The 24,019-nt window shown below is 33.8% G+C and overlaps 1 protein-coding gene and 1 long non-coding RNA gene across 6 annotated transcripts in view; one reads left to right on the top strand and one right to left on the bottom strand.

Moving 5' to 3' along the window:
- LOC111414292 (netrin receptor UNC5C) overlaps positions 1–24,019 on the top strand; it is a 130,869-nt gene that overhangs the window by 83,480 nt on the left and 23,370 nt on the right. For 2 of the 4 annotated variants that reach the window (XM_023045600.2, XM_071197030.1), the window contains 3 exons: positions 2,798–2,974; positions 3,234–3,287; positions 3,368–3,541. In XM_023045600.2, coding sequence (XP_022901368.2) covers positions 2,798–2,974; positions 3,234–3,287; positions 3,368–3,541 — 405 coding nt within the window. The remainder of the gene's footprint in view (positions 1–2,797; positions 2,975–3,233; positions 3,288–3,367; positions 3,542–24,019) is intronic. The other 2 variants (XM_023045601.2, XM_023045602.2) reach the window with 2 other exon arrangements.
- Positions 20,390–22,818, bottom strand: LOC111414295 (uncharacterized). Of its 2 annotated transcripts, none has more exons than XR_002706256.2 (3): positions 22,565–22,818; positions 21,975–22,294; positions 20,390–21,799 (listed from the first exon to the last, which is right to left on the bottom strand). It is a non-coding gene; the product is annotated as an uncharacterized lncRNA (long non-coding RNA). The 2 variants fall into 2 exon arrangements; XR_011640743.1 differs by having other exon boundaries at positions 21,975–22,278.

The raw sequence follows: 24,019 nt of genomic DNA, 5'->3' as shown, positions 1-24,019 counted from the left end.
AAGTTTATTTCGTATATAATTTTGCAGATTAAGATATGATTTTTATGTTAAATTAAAGATAAATCGTTTATCTTTAAGGAAATGATTAGAAAACATAATAAGTTCTCGAGATATTCTAAGATATCCAAACCTTCGTTAATACAACACCAATTCGTCTTAATAAAATGGCATTCCTAAACTATTAAAGTTATAAAAATTGAAATTTCCATAAACATTCTATAAGAATTAAGCTTTAAAATGAAAGTAATTTCATCTCTTAATCTTAATTAGAAATTGAGATATGATTTTTTAAAGATTGAGGTAAAATTCGATTTATTCAATTTGTGGTGCAGCGCCATCTTTTGACACAAACACCACTTCATCTCTTATTGGTTAATTAATAACAAATTTATTGTTTTAAAAAGAAATCGTTCTTGTTTAATTCATTAGGACTTATATAACAATTTTTAATGCGAAATTAATTTTAATTTTATAAAAACATTATCATTAAATTTGACGTATAAAAAATTTGTGTCGCCATCTTTTGACACAAACACCACCTAATCTCTTACGACTTAATTAATAATAATAATAGTAACAATAGTTTAATAGTTTTAGTTCAGTAAAAATATATAACTCGTTAAATTGTTAGTGTTAGTTCTAGTTTTAGTTCAATAAAAATGGCTTTGGTGTTTTTTGAAAGAGTTTCGACGCATGGCTAAAAAAAAACTTTCAGGTGTCAACGTCAACTTTAATTTTATTATTATATTCGTAATATTTATTAAATAACCTTTAAAATGAGCTCAAACATGACGCATTTATCTTGAAAAATAAAAAAGTTTGAATAAAAAATATTAAACCTGAAGTTAGCAACATAATTTTTAAATATTAATACCAACCTTAATTTTTAAATTTTTTTTTGTATTTTCGTTTTTTATGAAAAATTGTATTTATTGTAAGACATTTTGATAAAATTACGAGTATGTCAAAATTGACGTTGACATTTCAAACCGAAAATTGACATCAACTTCATTAATATTGGAATAAAATATGTCGTGTTGGTACTCATTTCAAAGAATTCTTAATGACGACTACAAATACAAAAAATTAAAAAAAAAATTAAGGTTGACAACTTCATGGTGTTAAAGTCAACTTTAATTTTGATGTATTTATAATCCTTATTAAATAACCTTTCAAATAAGCCCAAACATGACGCATTTATCTCGAAAAACAAAAAAGTTAGAATAAAAAATATTAAACCTGAAGTTGGCAACAATGATGTTAGCAACATAATTTTTAAATATTAATACTAACCTTAATTTTTGAGATTTTTTCTTGTGTATTTTCGTTTTTTATGAAAAATTATATTTATTTTAAGACATTTTGATAAAATTACGAATATGTCAAAATTGACGTTGACATTTTAAACCGGAAATTGACCACAACTTCATTAATATTGAAATAAAATATGTCGTGTTGGTACTCATTTCAAAGGATTCTTAATGACGACTACAAATACGTCAAAATTGAGGTTGACATTTCAAACTAAAGGTTTTAAAGGTTGACAACTTCATGGTGTTAATGTCAACTTTAATTTTGATGTATTTATTATCCTTATAATAACCTTTCAAATGAGTCCAAACATGACGCATTTATCTCAAAAAACAAAAAAAGTTAGAATAAAAAATATTAAACCTGAAGTTGACGACAATGAAGTTAGCAACATAATTTTTAAATATTAATACAAACCTTAATTTTTAAAATTTTTTCTTGTATTTTCGTTTTTTATGAAAAATCATATTTATTTTAAGACATTTTGATAAAATTACAAATGTCAAAATTGACGTTGACATTTCAAACCGGAAATTGACCATAACTTCATTAATATTGAAATAAAATATGTCTTGTTGGTACTCATTTCAAGATTCTTAATGACGACTACAAATACGTCAAAATTGAGGTTGACATTTCAAACCAAAAGTTTAAAGGTTGACAATTTCATGGTGTTAATGTCAACTTTAATTTTGATTTTTTTATTATCCTTATTAATTACCTTTCAAATGAGTCCAAACATGACGCATTTATCTCAAAAAACAAAAAAAGTTAGAATAAAAAATATTAAACCTGAAGTTGGCAACAATGAAATATGAAGTTAGCAACATAATTTTTAAATATTAATACCAACCTTAATTATTAAGATTTTTTCTTATATTTTCGTTTTTTATGAAAAATTATATTTATTTTAAGACATTTTGATAAAATTACGAATATGTCAAAATTGACGTTGACATTTGAAACCGGAAATTGACCACAACTTCATTAATATTGAAATGAAATGGGTCGTGTTGGTACTCATTTCAAAGGATTTTTAATAACGATTACAAAGACGTCAAAATTGAGGTTGACATTTCAAACCAAAGGTTCAAAGGTTGACAACTTCATGGTGTTAATGTCAATTTTAATTTTGATGTATTCGTAATCTATTTAATAAGTTAATCTAGTTGATAATATTAGTTGAACAGTTTCACACATACATACAAAGAAAGAAAATAAACGTAAACGACAAGGATAAGAATAAGAAAGAGAGCTGTTTTTGGTTGACCTTTGTAAACCAGGCTTACCAATAAAAAAAGTCTATTCAAATTTTGCGCGTATTTGTGGGAGGATCTGTTCGATGAACGGTAGTAATAATTTTATTGCGATATTTTTGTCATTAATATAATCTTTACAAAAAAGTTATGTTGTCGTCTGAGGTCATTCGTACTGAAACTGGTGCTAACGAGGACCGCATGTGCTAATGGGCGTCTTTCGTTTGCAGTGAACGGTGGGTGGTCGGCTTGGTCGCCCTGGAAGGAGTGTAGCTGTCCCGGAGCGAGCCTGCCTAAAGGAAAAATGAGGACAAGAACGTGCACGCAGCCGACACCGAGCAACGGAGGCAGTAATTGCATTGGGCCGGAGATCCAGAGGAACAAGGAATGCCAGCCCTGTCCCCCAGGTAAAGTGACGGTTCCAATCTGGGGTCGCCCCCCATACGAAAACCCGTCTAATTTTCCAGCCCTGTCGCCTCCCGTCCAAAACAACCTTCTTGTCGCTTTAGTTTTAAAATCCGCGCATTACAGTAGTTGGTTTATACAATTGAAGAAAGCTCAAACTAAATAAATAAAAAAAAATCAAAAAAAAATTGAGCTTTCTTGAATGTAGTGTTCGTCAATGTTAACAAGCTTTCTACCCCGCAATGCTTACGTACTTGCTAGAAGAAGTGGTCGTGGACGCTCCTAATGAATTTAACGACGTTGATCTGTCGTATGGTAAGATTAAAATCGCGAGCCTTCAAAAAGTCTTCCAATGAATCATCAAAATTAATCTTAATTCATTTTTATTTATTTAGAACCAAAATGGTCTCAATGGTCGGATTGGTCAGAATGCACCCCGGATTGCACCCGTACAAGAAGACGTCAATGTTTAACAGGACCACCAAGATCATGTCTCGGAAAAGACACCCAAACCGGACCATGCACATCGGAACTTTGCCCTACCACACAATTGAACAGCGTGCGAGAAGGTAAGAGAGTCATTAACCCAAAATCCTCCGTTATCTGTGCTGATTAAATATACAGACACAGACGTTTCCGTTACGATTAGGTCCGGTACGTGTTTAAGGTTAATTTAAAGCGTAATTGCGTGAGCAACGTGACACCGACGATGCCGGACCGTGCGGTTCTTCAGGATGCTTCTGTAATCGTTAGATGCTGCTGCCTAACTCTGAAACACGAATTTCAGCCGAGGGAGGCCACGTTATTACGGCCTGAAACGTGATCTGTTTCGGTGCAGTTAGCCTGGGTGATGGGGATACGGCTAATGGACAATTAAATATTCAATTCGCCTGTAAATGTAATTACGGTGGGATCAGTCGAGTTGGGGCCAGTGGTCACCCAAACGATATTACATAGAAGGGTTATAAGGTTACTCTTTGTTGTATCCTTACTTTGTATATTTACTTTATACACAGTATGATTTTAATGACTTATTCATAAATCAAGTGGATTCAATCAAGAAATGCATTCAAGTTTCCATTACAAAGTCAACTCCTTTTGCGACTAACTTAACTCGCTTTCTAATATTAATTCATTCACATAGATCCAGTGATATAGTTAAAACGCGGCGCGTATTTTAGCCCCCTTTTCAGCCCTGAGCGCGAAGTAATATTAAGCTTAAAGACGTTAAATATTCAAATACCGTGTATTATTCAGGTGCTCCCTTCATTCGTTGAAGGGGCGCGCGAGTCGGAATTTCGCGAGATTTAAATAAAAAGTCCCCCGAGGACATAAAGGGAGTATAGGATCCTTTGTGATTTGGGGAGCCACCCGAAAACCGTACGGCATTTCCATATGTGACAAGGGTGAATAGTTATGGAATACGATTACAGGGTTCTTCTTCGTATAGGTAAAAAATACATACTTTTAAACACCCCCACCTTTTCAAATACAGTCAAACCTCGGTATAACCAAAATAATAATATGGACGAAAGGAGTGTCCGTTATAGCCAAAAGGAGGTTAATTGAAAATTTTTTTAATTTTCACTTTAAAGACTCTGAAGATGTATGGCTAAACCCGATACTTTCTAGTTCTAAGTTTAGTGTTAGTTCTACTTTTCGTATAATAAGAAGACTCAAAAATTTAATGCTGAATAACAATTAAAACTAGAACAAACATTTGATCTAGAACTAGAAACATTCGGGTTTAGCCATGAGTCTGAAGACTATCTAATCTAATGCTGAATAATAATTAATGAACTAACACTAGATCTAGAACTAGAATCATTCGGGTTTAGCCGTGTGTCTCATAAGACGGCTAAAACCGAATGATTCTAGTTCTAGATCTAGTATTAGTTGTAGTTTTACACTAGCACTGTTACTATGTAAAACTAACACTATACCTAGAACTAGAATCATTTGGGTTTAGCCGCACGTCTCTAAAGACGGCTAAACCCAAATGATTCTAGTTCTAAGTATAGTGTTAGTTCCAGTTTTACACTAGCACTGTCACTAAAACTGACATTAGACGTAGAAACATTCTGGTTTAGCCGTGCGTCTGAAGACTGTTATATCGAGTTTTTACTATACAGAGTGGTTCAAATTCGATGTCCGAATAGGCTATCTCGGAAACTATAACAGTTACAAAAAAAGTAGCTTACATGTCTCTATCTCTTTTTTTAAATAAATTCCAATGTCGAAAACTTCAAAGCGCTATGGTCTGCGAGCGAGGCTCTACAGTGCAACCTCGACTGAGGTCTAATTAAATAACGATATTAAGGGGTTTATAGGATGATATTGCAGAAAGTGCTTTACGTGTCCGCGTGGAATCTGTACTCTCTTCTCCTGTTGACATCAAATGTGGAGTTTCCCAGGGCAGTGTGCTGGGTCCTTTGCTCTTCTCAATTTTCATAAATAGTATTAGTGATGATATCTCGTGTAACTATCATTTGTATGCAGATGAACTTCAACTTTATATTTCGTCAACTGTTAACAACCTCCCAGATGTTTTGTTGCATCTTAACAACGATCTCTCTAGCGTGCTTGACTGGTCTAGACGTCATGGACTTAACCTGAATCCATTTGGTACTCGTCCCTTCCTGGCACAATTTAATTTCTTAACTACCCTTCAACTGAGGCTTGGCGACACCGTTATTCCGTTTTCTAATACGGTCAAAAATCGTGGTGTGGTAATGGATTCGTTTTCTCTGTACTTCGCTACCTTCCTCCTGTTGTACGTCGTAGTCTTTGTTATTCTCTAATTTTCCCACACATTGATTATGCTGATGTTGCGTATCCCGATCTGTCCGCAGCCCTTCAAATTGGAAAGACTTCAGAACAATTGTATAATACATTTTTGATTTAGGAAAGTTTCAGTACATTACTCCATATCGTAACAACCCGTAGATGATGACTTGCCAGAGTCGTAGATTATTTTGTATGCTTACTATGTTGTACAAAATTGTCCATACCCGCACTCCTGCTTATTTATGTGATGCCTTTCACTTTTTAGCATCACATGACTTGCCCACTCGATCAATGTCGGACTCTACACCCATGTTTCCATTAGTACTGAAATCTATCACAAATCTTTTCAAATACAGTCGATTGCGTTATGGAACGATTTGCCTGCCGTTGTTCGCAATGCAGCTAATTTAATAAGTTTTAAAAATGCCATCTGCTATCTCTTCAACTATCTTTTTCTTGATCTATATGTGTTTGTTTTCTTCTCTAGTCTGCCTTTTATCTATCTTTTACTGCACTTTTTTTGTGTCTATTTCCTTCCTTGTAGTTACTGACTGTCATATTTGTATTAGCACGTTATTTAGTATTACTTTTTTTGGTAGCCATAATTTATTTATTTAAAATTAGATATACACTGTTAGTTGGTCTCTTGGAAGATATCGCTTATTGCGCTAAATTGATCCGTTTGTCTTGATGTCTATATTTGTTATGAATCTATATATTTATGTAAATATTTGTTTTTGAAGCAATAGCTTGAGATGGTATCAGGGAGGCAAATTTACCTCTCAATCAATTATTTTCTTTTGTGTTAGTCACCTAAAAGGATGAAACATGAACTATCGACTTTGAAACTATAGGAAAATTTAATAAAAATAAAAGCTTGTACTTTTAACTATGAAGAAAACGAGAAATATGAAGTACTGCTACATTTTCCTTTTGATGTTATAATTGGCACTTTGTAATTTGATTATGCAATATAAATATTTTTCTAAAAGGTAGCGAGAAAATTTTAAAATAAAGATGTATAAGAAGTGATGAATAACAAAAACCGTTTTTCTCCTTTCTGTAGAAAACGTTAATCAAAAGCTCCCGGGTCGTGGTTGTCGTCGTCGTCGTCAAACGCAACGACATCAAAAGACCCGTATATCTCCTTACGAAACGTTAATAAAAATTCCCTCCGTGGCTTATTACACGTCACCAGGTCAGAGTGACGGGCAAAGATTTCACCGGCGACATTCACCAATGTCTTTTAGTCTGGCGTCCCGACGCAATAACCACGCTAATTACATATTGTGCACTACTCCACGATACGACATATGTGTAGGTTTACACACACACACATGTTCCCTCATGTGTCTATACATACATTCGTCTTTCTCTTTCACATTTCCTCCTCTTTCATTCTTTAGTACATTTACTTAGACAACTTATACAGAATATAGGTGGTTCGAAGAAAGGCGGTTCTTGTCACTGACCTGTCCGCGGTCTCGACGGTTTGTTCAGCACCCGCTATTAATAGTGTACCGGATAAATATATTAGGGCGGTTTTATGCCACGAAACGGCACCAACTATCGTAAATTTACACGTCTAATAAAACCAGTATAATGGCGTATTTATTGACTTTAGGCGATTACTTTTACGTTGCTTTATGTGTCTACTAACAATAAGAAAGTAACTGGAAAGATCTAAAGAAAAGATTACGTTAATTATAATATTTTTGTGCTAAATTAAATACTTAAAAAAGTTTTGCAATAAACGCTTAACCGGCTAAAAGTCAATACCAACTTCAATTTCGAGGCAAACCCATTAAAACCCTGATATTTCCGCAAATGGGATCGATAAATATTAATAAGCCCTCTGTCCAATGATTATGGTAATATGGGCGCATTTTCCCGTTTTCCACCGGCTTACGGCAGTTCATTGATTCCCGGATTACTCTCGGAAAATATCGTTGAGTAGAGAAGTTATTGGTAAATATCGGCGGTAAAGTTGGCCAACTATGAAAAATGAGAAAATAAAAAAAATAAGTCGGGTGTTAAAAAAAAGTTTTGCGTAACTTCCTTTCTCGCTACCCCTAGAAGAAGTTACAAGTTAAGAACGGCCATAAGTTGTTGGGAGGAAAATGCTCGTCGCCTGAAGGAAGTTAGTTACAGGATGGGGAAGGTCTTTGCAGGATCTCCCAGGACGAGCGGGGTGCATTTATAATTGAAGACGTCTGTGTAAACTAAAGGGCAGTAGCTAACTCGATTTTCTGACGTTTGAAATACCGCTTTAGTAGAAAATTAAAGCCTTGTTACGCAAATTGCCATAGCGGAGGCGCTCATCCACCTCAAAAAGAACAGTTTCTAGAACAGCGGTCTTTTATGTAAAACAATTCAATGAATGGAAACGTCTTTTGAGCATCACTTTAAAGACTAAAACCCCCTTTGAATCTCATGGGGACTAAGTGTGGGTTGTTTCAATGTAAAAGAAATTTAGGGCAATCAAAGAACAGTTCGTGTGAAATTGTGTGTTCACATGGACGCTTTAATTGTACCAATTCTCCAATAATCATCTAACTTAATTGAGATCTGCAATTAAAACCTCATCGTAAAACTTTCAATAATTTAGACGTTTACGAAATAAATCTTGATGTTTTATAGCACTTTTTAATGTTCAATTTAATTTCAATTCAATTTTAATGTTCTACTATAATAAAACTTGTAATGAAGAAAGAAATTAGAACTAAAATAATTGCTCATCAAAATCAAAATCATAAATACGGTTGGTGAAGTTGTCACGTGCAGTCAACACAGTGCGAAAAACCGTCACGAGGGGGGCCACGAGAATTAATTCACAGATTGGTCAACAGGGGACATGGTATCGATAGGGGGCGCAGAAGTCGCGTGGGATTAACGCGCCCTCTCGCGACAGTCAATATTAACATTTCTGGGTGTCATAAGCGACTGGCAAATGTCGGTGGTAATCCGGAGTTATGTCGGTATGACTTTAGGCTTCGGGGGCTCCCCCGTCCAAAGTCCCGGCCGAACGCTTCGGTATTGATTTCCCGGCCATAATAGCTTCCGCGCCCGCGGCCCATGCAGTTATGGAAATCATTTGAATTAGTAACGGCGCCGTGGAGCCTCTATGACGCCTCAAGTCAACTAACGGCAACTGCAGCACCGCCTATGATCGACATTTGACACACGTTTGAAACGCTACTAGTATTGCACTTGTAATAAATAGTGTTTATGTTTTAGGATAATCGTTGATATGATTTTTTTAACTCAAATCTGTATGCTTGATTTTGAAATTTTTCCTTTCTTTCTTAAAACAAGTGATTTATGACATACCTGCAGTGTGTCCCCGGATAGGTGAAACGACTCTTATAAAAGGTAATTTTTTTTCAATATTAATTGTCATTTTTTGGGGTTTAGCCCTGCTTGATGAAAGAGCCTTGACAGTAAAAGAAAAACTCTTTTTGTGGCAGGTAAAGTTCCTTTTCTGTTTAGAGTACGTGAAAGTGTTACTAAGAAGTTTTGGCCATATGCAAATTTTCGGATTGATGTCAAAAACAATTTTATTTTGAACAAAGACTGCCATGGAAAAACAAAATTGCTTTCCTGTCACTGTTAATCAGTCAAACTGTAATTTAGTAAATTTAAAGCGTTTTTCAAATACAATGTTAACATTAGAGGAAAAAGTTTACGTGATTCAGTGTTATGGAACCGGGGGATACCCGATAAATGTGCTTTATTTAGTGAAAAATGTCCAAATACTGGAATTAAAAGAAGTACTTGTTGGCGTTTAATCAAAAGATTTCTTACAGCAGGAAGTATTCACTCTAAGAAAAAAAAATTATGATGAAACTGATTAACTGTTAGCTATAATTAACTGTTTTCTTTGTGGGCGAACACTTAATTTTTTGTGAACATTTTAAGAACGGTTTATTTATTTTTTCCGAATAATCTAAATCTCAAAACAAAAAATCGTAATCACAGTAGGCGGATGATTCCGAAAATTTGCATATGGCTAAATAATATTTCTGAGTAACATTTTACCATACTCTAAACAGAAAAGGTACTTTTTGTAATTCGCTACGGTAATGGAAGCTATAACAATACTCAAACGGGTGCTGTAATGAGACTCTTTACAGCATCCGATGCTGTAATGAGATTTTAGTAACATTTTATGGAACCAGTTCAAGTTGGTGACATTGGGTCATTAATTTTTCTAGTTGTTAATGTGACAATTTTTGTCTATGGATGTTTAAACACGTTCTTAGCATCAAATACAAGGTCCACAATGATGAGGACATGGACTCGGAGCAATTTCTCTTATTTTGGGAGGTGTACATCAAACATTTTTTTCAGGTGAATATATTTTGTTAAGGTAAATATTAAATTAAATGAGTTATTTCTAGGTTAGACCTAGAAACCTAGAAATAACTCATTTGCCCAACTTGTCACACATATAATAATTGGCGAGTTTATTTATTAATATTAGTTTTTGTGATAGATAGTTGTAGTTTAGTGCATGAATAGATATAATGATAAGCAAACATTCACTTCCCAACGTTTATAGAAACTAGTTAACAGGTCTCTGAAGACGGTAATGTAACCGAAACTAGTAAGACAAATATATAAATAATCACCATAGTATATAATTTTAATTAATATTTACCTTAATTCTACAACGGTGATATGGATAAACAAATTCATAGAATATATTTTGTGTTTTGACAGTTTCTAATTGTCAATTCAAAGTTTCTATTTTCAAGTGTTCCGGTGTTACCAACTGCTACATACCTATTTCCCTACATTGCCAAAATTTACTTTATTTTTGAGAAAAAAAAGGATAGAAACGCGAATTACAAAAAATAGCATAAAAAACACGTTTCATAAGACTTAAAGCACTCATTCATTAAAAAACTCGTGGCTTCGCCACTCGTTTTTCAACTTGAATTCGTGCATTTCAAGCGTGTCTTACGAAACTTGTTTTTTAATATACTATTTTGTAATTCGCTACGGTAATGGAAGCTATAACAGTACTCAATGACAATGAGACTCTTTACAGCATCCGATGCTGTAATGAGATTTTAGTAACATTTTATGGAACCAGTTCAAGTTGGTGACATAGGGTCATTAATTTTTCTAGTTGTCAATGTGACAATTTTTGTCTATGGATGTTTAAACATGTTCTTAGCATCCTTTGATTATATATAATATGGATTGAGCTAACTGAATATATCTACTAACAAAAATGTTGCTCAAGGTGAATAGACGCAGATGGAAAGCGATAATGTGAAAGTGTAACAAAGATAGATATATTATATGTCAGTACGCTTCTATATCTATCTCACTTCTATCAGTACACCCATTATATGGCAGTACGCTTCTATGTCTATCTCGGTTCGATCACCTTGCGCAAGCTATCTCTCTCGTTGGTTCAATCCATATTATATATAATCAAAGTTAGCATCGAATACAAGGTCCACAATGATGAGGACATCGAACACTAAGCAATTCTCTTATTTTGGGAGGTGTACATGAAACATTTTTTTTCAGGTGAATATATTTTGTGTTTTGACAGTTTCTAATTGTCAATTCAAAGTTTCTATTTTCAAGTGTTCCGGTGTTACCAACTGCTACATACCTATTTCCCTACATTGCCAAAATTTACTTTATTTTTGTTAAAAAAAAGTATAAAAACGCGAATTACAAAAAATAGCATAAAAAACACGTTTCATAAGACTTAAAGCACTCATTCATTAAAAAACTCGTGGCTTCGCCACTCGTTTTTCAACTTGAATTCGTGCATTTCAAGCGTGTCTTACGAAACTTGTTTTTTAATATACTATTACCTGATACACAAGAAGTTTCCGCTTGTTTTTAAAAATTTCAAAATATGTTCAAAATTAGTCTTTAACCAAGCAGGGCTGAACCCCAAAAGATTACAATTAATATCAAAAAAATTTTACATTTTATAAGAGTCGTTTCACCTATCCGGGGACACACTGTATATTGTTAAGATTAGGTTTTTTATCCATTTCACCCTTTTTGATTATAATATGAAAGATCAAAAAACAAATTATACTCTGGTGATGACTTTTTTAAATGTTGATTTCTATAAACTAGTTTAGGACACAAGCCCTTCCTCAGTAGAATTAGAACCTACAAAATTAACAAACAAAACATATTATAATTAAGTTATAATATATTTCTATTATTTCTCAAATAGGTCTTCGTAGCGTCATGATTTCTTCATTAAGGTTAATGACTTCCGGATTATTCTTTATGAATCTATTGATCTCGTATGATTCGATTATTTCTCATAAGGTTATTTTTTTGTAGTTTATGTAATAACTTAACATATTTCTTTTCATCAAAATCGTGGTTGTTAAATAGGAGATGTCCAGAATTTGACCTATAATAGGTAGAACATCTTCAAATTGGTAATATTTATCGTTAAATACACAGAAATTTTGATCTAAGCATAATTTGAATAGTTTTTGTAAAGTTTCTGCTTCTTTTTTGATTATGTTTTCCAAGAGTTCTAATGTTTCCAAAAATAAAAATATTTGTGTAAAGATTAGTTATATCAAATGATATCATTTTGAAGGAGCTTGGAAGACATAAATTTTCAATGAAATCAGGTAAATGATTTCTGTTTTTGATGGTGTATTTAGGTATAAAATTTACATTCTTATTGAAAAAATTTAATATTGTTTCGAAAGTTTATGAGTACTTGAATTGATTGAGCGTGTTATGGGTCTAATGGGAAAATTGTTCTTATGGATTTTTGGTAATGCGTATAATTGAGGTATCCATACACGGAAAGAGACAAATCAAATTGTACAAATTTGTGTTTAAATGTAACTTACAAGTTTACTACTTGACGTAAGTCCATATATCCAATTTTATTAAACAATACTTAAAACTTTATTTTTAATCATACAAACTTGTAACTTAATTATAATATGTTTTGTTTGTTAATTTATAGGTTCTAATTCTACTGAGGAAGGGCTTGTGTCCGAAACTAGTTTAGAGAAAACATTTAAAAAAGTCATCACCAGAGTATAATTTGTTTTTTGATCATTCATATTATACCTATATTATTTTGATTTGCTATTGAAAATGTAAATACCTAGTTAGTTTGCGTTTAAATGTGATTAATATGAACCACGTTTAAGACTAATGATACGTACCACAAAGTTTAATATTAAAACGTACCCGAGAGGGTGTTACTGAAAAGGAAACGGTGGAATTCGTCACGGGAAAAGTGACGTTTAGGGGAATTAGAAGCGAAATTGCCACCCTCTTGGTTGTTAGCCAAAATATAAAAGCCTCGAAGATCCGTTTAGTATGCTCGAGATGATGGTGACAAGATTTATTTGAAGTCGTCGGCGTTTAAATAACGATTTTCAACTTACGTTTATCATCCGACAAAACGTAACATCAATATTACATTAGCAAAAAAAAATCTTATTTATCGTATTTATTTCTTTTGCAATAAATATTATAAGTGTTGTGTTTAGCGTAAGCGACGACTACGATATTGCGTAGAAGAGCGATGAAATTTTTAATATCCCACTAAAGTTGTGCGCTACGGTTAATAATAAGAAGAGTGCGGTCCCAAAACAGCACCGGGCGCTAAATTTAAATTCTCCGCCGACAAGGCCGACTATGCAAATTTCTTTTTGATAAATTTTTGCGGCGCTGCGCAATATGCGGGGGCGGCTTATGAAGTTATTACCCTGCTGGTGATGGCGGCAGCGCTGCTGCGTGAATGAGGACCTCGCAAAAACTTGCTTAGCAATATGAAAAATGCACGCGTCTCTAGTGGTAAACGTTTTGCATACAATTTGTCCCCCAACAATTCCGATTATTAAGACTCATAAATTCATAAAAATAGACCATAAAGAACTACAATAAAAAAAGGGAACACTTTGTAACATTTGTCATCGTAGTAAAAGAAACATATATATATTTTTTTCGTTCATATTAACTTTATAGTTACATAGTAACCTCGTCCAGTCGTTGTAGGCTAACGTGTAATTATACACTTTCGTCCAGACATCCATAAAAAATGTAAGAGCTCTCTCGTAAAAGGTACTGTAAACGCGGCTTTACGTGATGCCGTGGTTAAACTGGCCGTTTTGCTCGGACGAAGTCTGTTCGGGCAGTAATTTCCAGAACTATCTTTGAGATGAATCTGATAAAGTGGCGCCACACAACCTCCCCAACTATATACAAAGATAAGGGAAGCCAGACTCTAAAAGATGTTCTATGCAAAACAACAAAATCATTTCGTTTAATATAAGAGAGTACAGTAAAATCTCGATATAACGGTCTTCAGACGCACGGCTAAACCCAAATGTTTCTACTTCTAGGTTTAATTGTTATTCAGAATTAAATTTTTATATATTTTTATTGGTAGAATAGTAGAATTAACACTAGATCTAAAGCCCTTTTAAAAGATACACGGCGAAACCCGGATGTTTCTAGTTCTAGGTCTAGTGTTAGTTCTAATGCTAGTGTTAGTTCTTCATTTAGTTGTTATTTAGCGTTAGATTGTTGTATATTTTTCATTGAACTAAAACTACAGCTAACACTAGACACTCTGAACCACTCGAAGTCTAGTGTTAGTTCAATAAAAATATGCGACATAGAAATATCTAATGCTAACCGTGCGACTAACACACATAACACAGAAAATAATTAGTTGATATGCATGGTTTTTTGACAAGCGACCATTGGAAAGAGGTTTGTTGCAAATTTGTCTTCAATATTAATTTCGTTTTTGGCGCCATTTAATATTACCGTTGTTATAGATTCTCTGCCACAAGTTAGGCATAAATCTAACCTTAGGCGAGGTCGCTTGCGGGCGAGGCGCTGCGTGTGCTGATCAATTCTAGGTTGGTGTGATATTAATTGTAGAACCTCGCCTCTAAGCGACCTCGGCTTAATCAGGCGAAGTCATAGAGTCTCTGCCATAAATTAGGCAGAAATTAGGCTTCATCCGAGATCGCTTGCGGGCGATGCGTTGTTGTGTGCTGATTAATTCTGAGTTGATATGATATTAACTACAGAGCCTCGACTCGAATCCTTAGTCAGATTTAATTAACCCTTTGTGTCCCGACGGTACTTTAAGTACCGGTAGTTTTAAACACTCATTTTAAATTATTTTAAAAAGAAAGCTTTGAGCTTTAATTTAAAATAAGTCTCATTCCTTAATTTCAATAAACACAGCTTCCAGGATTTATTAAATTAGCAGCTTTTTTGACACTTTTAGGTTATACGAAAATGTAAGTTTTGTTTCAACATTTTTTTTCTTAATATTTTTCCAATCCAACCCATCAATTATTATACATCATTTTAAAGAGAAAGCTTTGAGCTTTAATTTAAAATAAGTCTCATTCCTTAATTTCAATAAACACAGCTTCCAGGAATTTTTAAATTAGCATTTTTTTTTGACACTTTTAGGTTATACGAAAATGTAAGTTTTATTTCAAAATTTTTTTTCTCAATATTTTTCCAATCCAACCCAACATTTATTATACATCATTTTAAAAAGAAAGCTTTGAGCTTTAATTTAAAATAAGTCTCATTCCTTAATTTCAATAAATACGGCTTTCAGGAATTTTTAAATTAGCATCGTTTTTGACACTTTTAGGTTATACGAAAATGTAAGTTTTGTTTCAACATTTTTTTTCTCAATATTTTTCCAATCCAACCCAACAATTATTATATACCATTTTAAAGAGAAAGCTTTGAGCTTTAATTTAAAATAAGTTTCATTCCTTAATTCCAATAAACACAGCTTCCAAGAATTTTTAAATTAGCATCTTTTTTGACACTTTTAGGTAATACGAAAATGTAAGTTTTATTTCAACATTTTTTTCCTCAATATTATTCCAATCCAACCCAAGAATTATTATACATCATTTTAAAAAGAAAGCTTTGAGCTTTAATTTAAAATTAGTCTCATTCCTTAATTTCAATAAATACGGCTTTCAGGAATTTTTAAATTAGCATCTTTTTTGATACTTTTAGGTTATACGAAAATGTAAGTTTTGTTTCAACATTTTTTTTCTTAATATTTTTCCAATCCAACCCATCAATTATTATACATCATTTTAAAAAGAAAGCTTTGAGCTTTAATTTAAAATAAGTCTCATTCCTTAATTTTAATAAATATGGCTTTCAGGAATTTTTAAATTAGCATCTTTTTTGACACTTTTACGTTATACGAAAATGTAAGTTTTGTTTCAACATTTTTTTTCTTAATATTTTTCCAATCCAACCTATCAATTATTATACATCATTTTAAAGCGAAAGCTTTGAGCTTTAATTTAGAATAAGTCTCATTCCTTAACTTCAATAAACACAGCTTCCAGGAATTTTTAAATTAGCATTTTTTTTTGACACTTTTAGGTTATACGAAAATGTAAGTTTTATTTCAAAATTTTTTTTCTCAATATTTTTCCAATCCAACCCAACAATTATTATACATCATTTTAAAAAGAAAGCTTTGAGCTTTAATTTAAAATAAGTCTCATTCCTTAATTTCAATAAATACGGCTTTCAGGAATTTTTAAATTAGCATCTTTTTTGACACTTTTAGGTTATACGAAAATGTAAGTTTTATTTCAACATTTTTTTCTCAATATTTTTCCAATCCAACCCAACAATTATTATATACCATTTTAAAGAGAAAGCTTTGAGCTTTAATTTAAAATAAGTTTCATTCCTTAATTCCAATAAACACAGCTTCCAAGAATTTTTAAATTAGCATCTTTTTTGACACATTTAGGTTATACGAAAATGTAAGTTTTATTTCAAAATTTTTTTTCTCAATATTTTTCCAATCCAACCCAACAATTATTATACATCATTTTAAAAAGAAAGCTTTGAGCTTTAATTTAAAATAAGTCTCATTCCTTAATTTCAATAAATACGGCTTTCAGGAATTTTTAAATTACCATCTTTTTTGACACTTTTAGGTTATACGAAAATGTAAGTTTTATTTCAAAATTTTTTTTCTCAATATTTTTCCAATCCAACCCAACAATTATTATACATCAGTTTAAAGAGAAAGCTTTGAGCTTTAATTTAAAATAAGTCTCATTCCTTAATTTCAATAAATACGGCTTCCAGGAATTTTTAAATTAGCATTTTTTTTTTGACATTTTTAGGTTATACGAAAATGTTAGTTTTAACTCAATACTCTTTTCCTCAATATTTTTCTAATTCAACCCAACGATTATTATACATCGATTTAAACAAAAAGCTTTAAGCTTCAATTTAAAATAAATTTCATTTCCTTTACTGAGCGTATTTTGATAGCGTTTTAATTCTGCCATAAAGTTTCAAAAGTTTTGACTTCTTGAGACACAAAGGGTCAAGCGAAGCCATAGATTCTCTGCTATGAGTTAGGCATAAACTAAATTTCAGTCGAGTTAAGTTTTTTAAAAATTATAAATAATTTATTTCAAAACGTTTAAAATATTTCAAAACAAATTACCAAATCGTAAAGATATGTAAATTAGTTGAAACATAAGCTAATTTAATATGAAGCTGAGGGTAACAATTAAAACCCAATAACGAGGGAAATTAACTAGGCTTTGTAAGGTTTGTCCGAAAGGTGTAACATTCATTTCGACTACGTGGGGGTGAAGCTTTTTATTAGGGCATTTGTCCCCTCTTAGCAACGGCGCGTGGCGCCCTTGTTACAAAGCTCAAACTGACGTGTCGTTTAAAGCCCGCTACGAATCGAGTAGCTTTGACAACTGCCAGCAGCTTTTTCCGGAAAATTCCCAACATTCCCCCTCTAATTATCAGCACGCAGCTCAGCTTAATGACGAACCGGGTCCGGTCACACGTCTGTTTTGTATTTCCCAGAGAGACGACAGAAGGAATTTTGTATTCCCGAGGCTGGGTTTTTAATTCGTAAATGGTACACGACCTACCAGTAGGCAAGAGGTACACACAACCATTACCGGTCGAATTTACGACACGTACGTGGCCAATCATTTTTGCGTTACTTGAAATTGCGGAAGCCAGCTGTTGCGGCAATTAATTCCCCGGGCTGTACCTCTTTAATGTTCCTTTTTTACGATTAATTTTGGATTTTCTTTAAAGTTACGTCTACTGACTTCGTGTTTGCATTCCGGAAGACGAGGCGGACTCTTTATCTATCGAACCGAACTTTTAGCCTCAAAAGCCGTCTTTCAACGATGGCGAGTTTGAGCAAGTGCTCGATCGTAACGCAAGAACTTTCGGTCGTCTCGGCATTCATCGGATTTTAGCGGGACGTGTGCGTCCGTATTCGAGAGAGCTTTTGCAATAAGGGCGATAGCTTTTGCACTAAACATCAAAGTTGCCCATTTCCCCGGCCGAACCCTACGCTTATCCAAGGATCTTCAAATACCACCCTGCCTATTTCAGATGCCCATTAAATACGACCCGGTGACGGAAACTCCATCTATATACGATCTTTCTTACATCTATATTACCAAGATTTCTTTCATAAAAAAAGTCAACCTCATCTTATTCATCTTTATCTATTTTATCATATGATTACTATAATGATAATTGCTATGAGGAATTAAAAAAAGTCTTTAATGAATAGGGGCGATTAGATAAATTGAAAGGTCGAAGGTTATTAATTAAATTGTAGTCTTTTGATAAGGGCTGTCAAAGGGTGAAATTTCTCGTATTAAAACAATAAATTAAACCAATTTAATTTACCCTCTAATTTATAGTTGTGTGTAGATTAGAAAACGTTTTACCCCGAATACAAAGTTGTTTTAGTAGTTCTTCCAAAGGGGGAAAAAGGCCAACAAAGTTGCTGGTACCATGATTCATCGGTTGTGTTTTTCTACGCTCCCCTTCGTAGGCTGTCATTCGCGTCTTTGCGGAGACTTTAATAGTTATATTATGCAAGCGGCGCCAAATTAAGCCGTTACTCTTCCATTATTTCGGGCAATAACTCTTGTGTATGCCTCGGTTGTAAAGATTTTACGGTTTTGGGGGAAGGAACGAAATTATCGCCGGGCGAATTAGAAAATGAGTTCTGGTCTGGCGTATCGAAGAAAAGTCGATGACAACTAATTTAAGAAAATAGGTTCCTAATAAATTCCCCTAACATTGTGCCATAACAAAGTATCAAATGAATCCAGATTTACCGAGTTTCTAATCCGTTGATGGACCCTTAATAACATGGGGACGTTTACGGTCGGATTTAATCGTCCACAATCGAATTAATCGGATTAATACCGTCATAAACGTTTCGTAAAACTGAGACGAATCGTTTGTTCGAAAGAATGGAGACTCGCGCTTGACCTTTCTCGCCTCGACAAGTTTTCTCACTAAATTCCAAACTCGTTACGGATTAGAAAGGCACGTGTTGCGACAAGTGTGTCTAGCGGAGAAGACTTGTAGACGCTCATTTTAATAGGTCTTCATAGAATTTCGCGTCTAGAACTCTTCACGGTTCGCTCACGCGCGTCGTCTTCATCGTCTGGTTTATAATTCGCCTACGGTCCGAGTTTAACATTTTTTTACACTTCGTTCGCCTGTTATCCTCGAGGCATAGCTTGAGTTAAGTTGAGTTGAGAGAGAGACGACATTGCGGGCCTCAATTATTCTCGGAAACACATTTGCATATTGAAGTATTTTCCCTGTCGCAAATTGTCCGCACTTTATCGTTATTACTACCGGGCTGCAAGTTTTTCTTTTCTACGACTTAATGGCTGGTCATTAATATAATCAACGCTATAATATACAGGATATATTTATCTATTTTTAACGAAATATAAATTAAAAGTTCAATAAAGATTTCTTGTATCATGTAACAGACACCTGAGTAACATTAGATTAATGGTGGGCGTCGTAGACGTCAAGGTAAAGCGAACCTTAAAAAGGTTAGCAAACCGACCCATTCGGACGGGTCACGATTTTCATTAATGCATTCTGGGACTTTCGTTGTTATTATTGCTACACCGAAGTGCGGTGTCGAAAGCCAGGCGATTGTTGATGCAAAAGTTGGCACGAAAAGGATCGTTCTTAAAGAGGGGGCGGCGAGAATGGATTAAAATGACGCATTCTTGAATCTTTCCATTCTCCGTATCCTTCCTTTTCAGCGAAATTCTACAAAAAGAGTCCGGATTTATCCGGGAAGCCCGTGTTGAAATTCAAAATAGCCCAGTAGTATTTCCACGTTTTACTCTTGGACGGTTCGCAGCCGTTCAGATTAAACGTAATCCGTCCGAGTTTCCACAAACAATCCAATGACGGCGGACGCCCGAGTTATAAATACCATACCAGTTCGGATTCACGTTCAACAAACAAATCCACTTTTATTTCTTACGTAAGTTTTGCAACCCCCCATAGTGCATTTCCTTGTTTTGAACGAGCAAAAACTTCTAGGAATTTATGAAACAAAAAAATAAATTACCTCCCGGTAGTTGAGTTGGGAGGGTAATTAAAATCTAATAGTAATCGGGGGTTGTGATCTGATAAGGTTTGAATTAATAGTCCCCGATTAAAGCACATGCATTAATACCATTTACATAAAACCCCCTCGAATTGATCCCCAAGAACTTAATGAAGGGGGAAAAATATTCCGTTTGTTATTTTTTTAATATTTATTAGTGTCTGAATTCGAATACACTCCGTGCGGTTTCAGTAATCCAATTAACTTTGCCTCCTTTAATAAATCAACTCGGAGTTCGGAAACGCAGAGTTTTTAATTAGGCGCGGTCGACTTCAAGTGGTAATAAGTTGGAGCCCGGCCAGAAGAAGACCATCCTGTACCGCCTGACCTCGTCATATTTACGTCTCCAGGTGGCCCAAAAAGTTTCCAACACCACTTTCTCATCGTACTCAACAATCTAAAACTTAAAAATCGTTCCTCGACTCTGTGACGCTCGTTATTGGTATTTCTCGACTCCGTTGTTATGATGGATGAGCGAGTATCGTTTAGTAACCAGTTTGAACGTGACCTTTCCGTGTAAGTACACGCCGGAACGCGTACAAGAAACAACCTCGGACACCTCGCCACGACTGTTTTGATTGCCGTTTAGTTTCAAGATGCTCAGATGAGAGCGTTAGATGGCCACCCTCGTCGAGTATGATAGATCGTGCTGACCGTTTGTATACAGATGAAACAGTCAGATAACCAGCTAACGTTTACATCTTTTTTTTTGCGTTTAATACTAACCAGTTCTACCTTTCACGAAATTAACATAATCTTAAATAGAGAATGGGAAAGAGTTTTTATATAACACAATTAAATTAATTTTAATTATAAATTTATATATATATATATAGGATCTTTGGAGAGATATATAAAAGACAATCCTAAAAATTTTTGGCACTTTGTTAACTTGAATAGAAGCAACTCGAACTCCCCAAGTGTTCTGAAATGGAATGGTAAAACCATAACCGTTTTACCTACTATAGTGAATTTATTTGCTGACCATTTCGAAACTATGTACAGTATCAATCCTGTTATGACTGGGGTTTCTTTCGGTATCTCGGAAATTAGCTATGGCGAAATGGTGGAATCCTTCAATAGATTTAAGGCAAAAAATACAACCGAGCCAGATGGCATTCCTGCATTTATAGTTAAAGACTGTGCACCTGCATTTCTGCGACCACTGCAACAACATATTTTCAATCTAATTGTAAGGAACTCTAAATTTCCGGAATCCTGGAAATTGAGCAGAATTCGTCCTGTTTTTAAAAAGGGTGATAGGTGCTGTGTGATGAACTATCGGCCAATAGCCATTATAAATAACTTCGCGAAGCTGTTTGAACAAATCGTGGCATACAAGATGGAATTCCACACCAAAGCGCGAATGTCTAAACATCAACATGGTTTCGGCAAACGTATCTAGGGCACTAGATCGCCGTGGACCTATAGACCTATTCTTGTGGACGGAAAAGTTGGAGAGGTTTGGGTGTGATTATTCTTTTACACGACTTCTGCCATCCTATGTGTCAAATCGAAGACAATACGTCGAGTTGGCTGGTCGGTTCTTCATAAAATTTAATAACTGTAAGAAGAAATGTGACAACAGATTTTAAAATGTCAAAAATAGAATTTAATTTGGGTGGGTGCCGTTAGATGGGGCGAGAAACTAATTTAAATTCTTAAATTAATGAAAATAATAAATTATGGAATTACTAAATGATGAAATTATTCAAATTTAATAAAATCAATCTACTTACTATCCTTTTATAATAATAAATAAACCCTTTTCTTTTAAATCCCAAAAATTTTAAATTGACGGAGAAAAGTTAGGCTGGAAACTTCACAGATTGATTTAGGGTGAAAAATCTCTTCGTGGACCATAAAATCACTTTAAATGAACAGTTTGGATCTCCATAGATGTGTTACGATGTGTTCTTATGTTCTATTAAGTTTCTTTCCTCATAAAAATTAATAATATTAGGAAGAAATGTAACAGCTGATTTTAATATGTCAAACATTAATTTTAATTTAGGTGATTACCGATAGATGGGGTGAGCAACTCTGTAAAAGTAAAGTCCTGTAAAAGAAGAATTTTATGATTTAATAAAATAAAAATTTGAAATTTTTATACCCAAAATCACTTTAAATAAATAGTTTGGGTCTTTAAAACGTGTCATGATAGGTTTTTTGGTTCAAATTTGACAATTACAGGAAGAAATGTAATAGCTGATTTTAAAATATCAAAAATAAAATTTAATTTAGGTTTAATTTAAATTGTTAAATTAACGAAAATTATAAATTATGGAATTATTAAATGATTCAAAATTAATAAAATTAATCGACTTACCATCTTTCTATTTTAATAAATTATCCGGATATTTTAAAATCATCAAATTTTAAATTGACGGAAAAAAGTTAGGTTAGTTCTTTCGATTGAAACTTTACATATTGATTTAGGACGAAAAATCTCTTCGTAGAGCATAAAATAACTAATAAACACTTTGGAGCTTCAAAAACGCGTTATGATGGGTTTTTAGGTTCCATTAAGTTTCTTTTTTCGTGAAATTTAATAATTTTAGCAAAAAATCCAACACTGATTCTAATATGTCAAACATAAAATTTTATTTTATTACCGATAGATGGGGTGAGCAACTCTGTAAAAGTAAAGTCCCTAGATTTACAAAGTACCGGGGTTTGACGCCATTTTGGCTCGAAAGTCTAAATTTCCTTTCTTTTTTTCTCGTGGTACTCCGAAGAGTTGAGACTTACCAATGAGCTTTAACACGAATGCCCTATTGTACGCAGATGATCTGAAGTTGTTTACTACTATTGGTAGTGAACAGGATTGCATTTCACTTCAATTGGAGTTAAAATAGACTCTATTCGTGGTTTACTACGAATGACTCTGAATACTTCCAAATATCAGGTAATGACATATAGCCAAAAACGTAACACCATCAATTTTGATTATGATCTTGGGGCTGACTGCCTATCGCGCATTTTTAGAGACGTGCGGCTAAACCCAAATGTTTCTAGTTTTAGGTATAGTGTTAGTTCTAGTTTTATACTAGCACTGTTACTATGTAAAACTAACACTATACCTAGAACTAGAATCATTCGGGTTTAGCCATCTTTAGAGATGTGTGGCTAAACCGAAATATTTCTAGTTCTAAGTGTTAGTTCTAGTTTTGTACTATCACTAGAACTAACACAAAACCTAGAATATGAATCATTCGGGTTTAGTCGTCTTGAGAGACGTACAGCTAAACCCGAATGTTTCTAGTTCTAGATCTAGTGTTAATTCTAGTTTAGGTTCAATAAAAATATACGACATCTAATGCTAACTGTGCGTTTAACACGACTGTATATCTCTTATTTTTATTTTAAATCTAATATATCTAAAAAGATTTATTTTCATTTGTTACGGATTTTAATTTAATTTAATTTAAACGAGAAACCAGGACGTAATTTAATCGGCCGAAGGCTAATTTCACGAAATTCCGGGCATTCTCTAATTGGCCCCCGGCGAGCTCAACAGGATACAACGGATCCTATAAGGATCCCGAGGATCTCCCAGTTTGTAAGTGTCAATCTTTGCGCAACGACGTTGCTCTAGTTGCCACTATAAATACGACTTCGTCGTCTTCAAAGTACACCACACGTCAATCACACGCCGAATCCGTCTACTTCCGGTTTCCGCCATACGAATCCACTCGGTTTTGTGTACAAACAGACTCCGATCGATCAATTTATACTAAAAGCAAACCGCACAATTTCAATCTTTTTTGATTTTTGATTTGAA

This window comes from Onthophagus taurus, chromosome 6 (assembly GCF_036711975.1).
Source record: "Onthophagus taurus isolate NC chromosome 6, IU_Otau_3.0, whole genome shotgun sequence".
Lineage (NCBI taxonomy): Eukaryota > Metazoa > Arthropoda > Insecta > Coleoptera > Scarabaeidae > Onthophagus > Onthophagus taurus.
The sequence above is the reverse complement of the archived record's forward strand: the minus strand, read 5'-3'. Positions and strand labels throughout refer to the sequence as shown.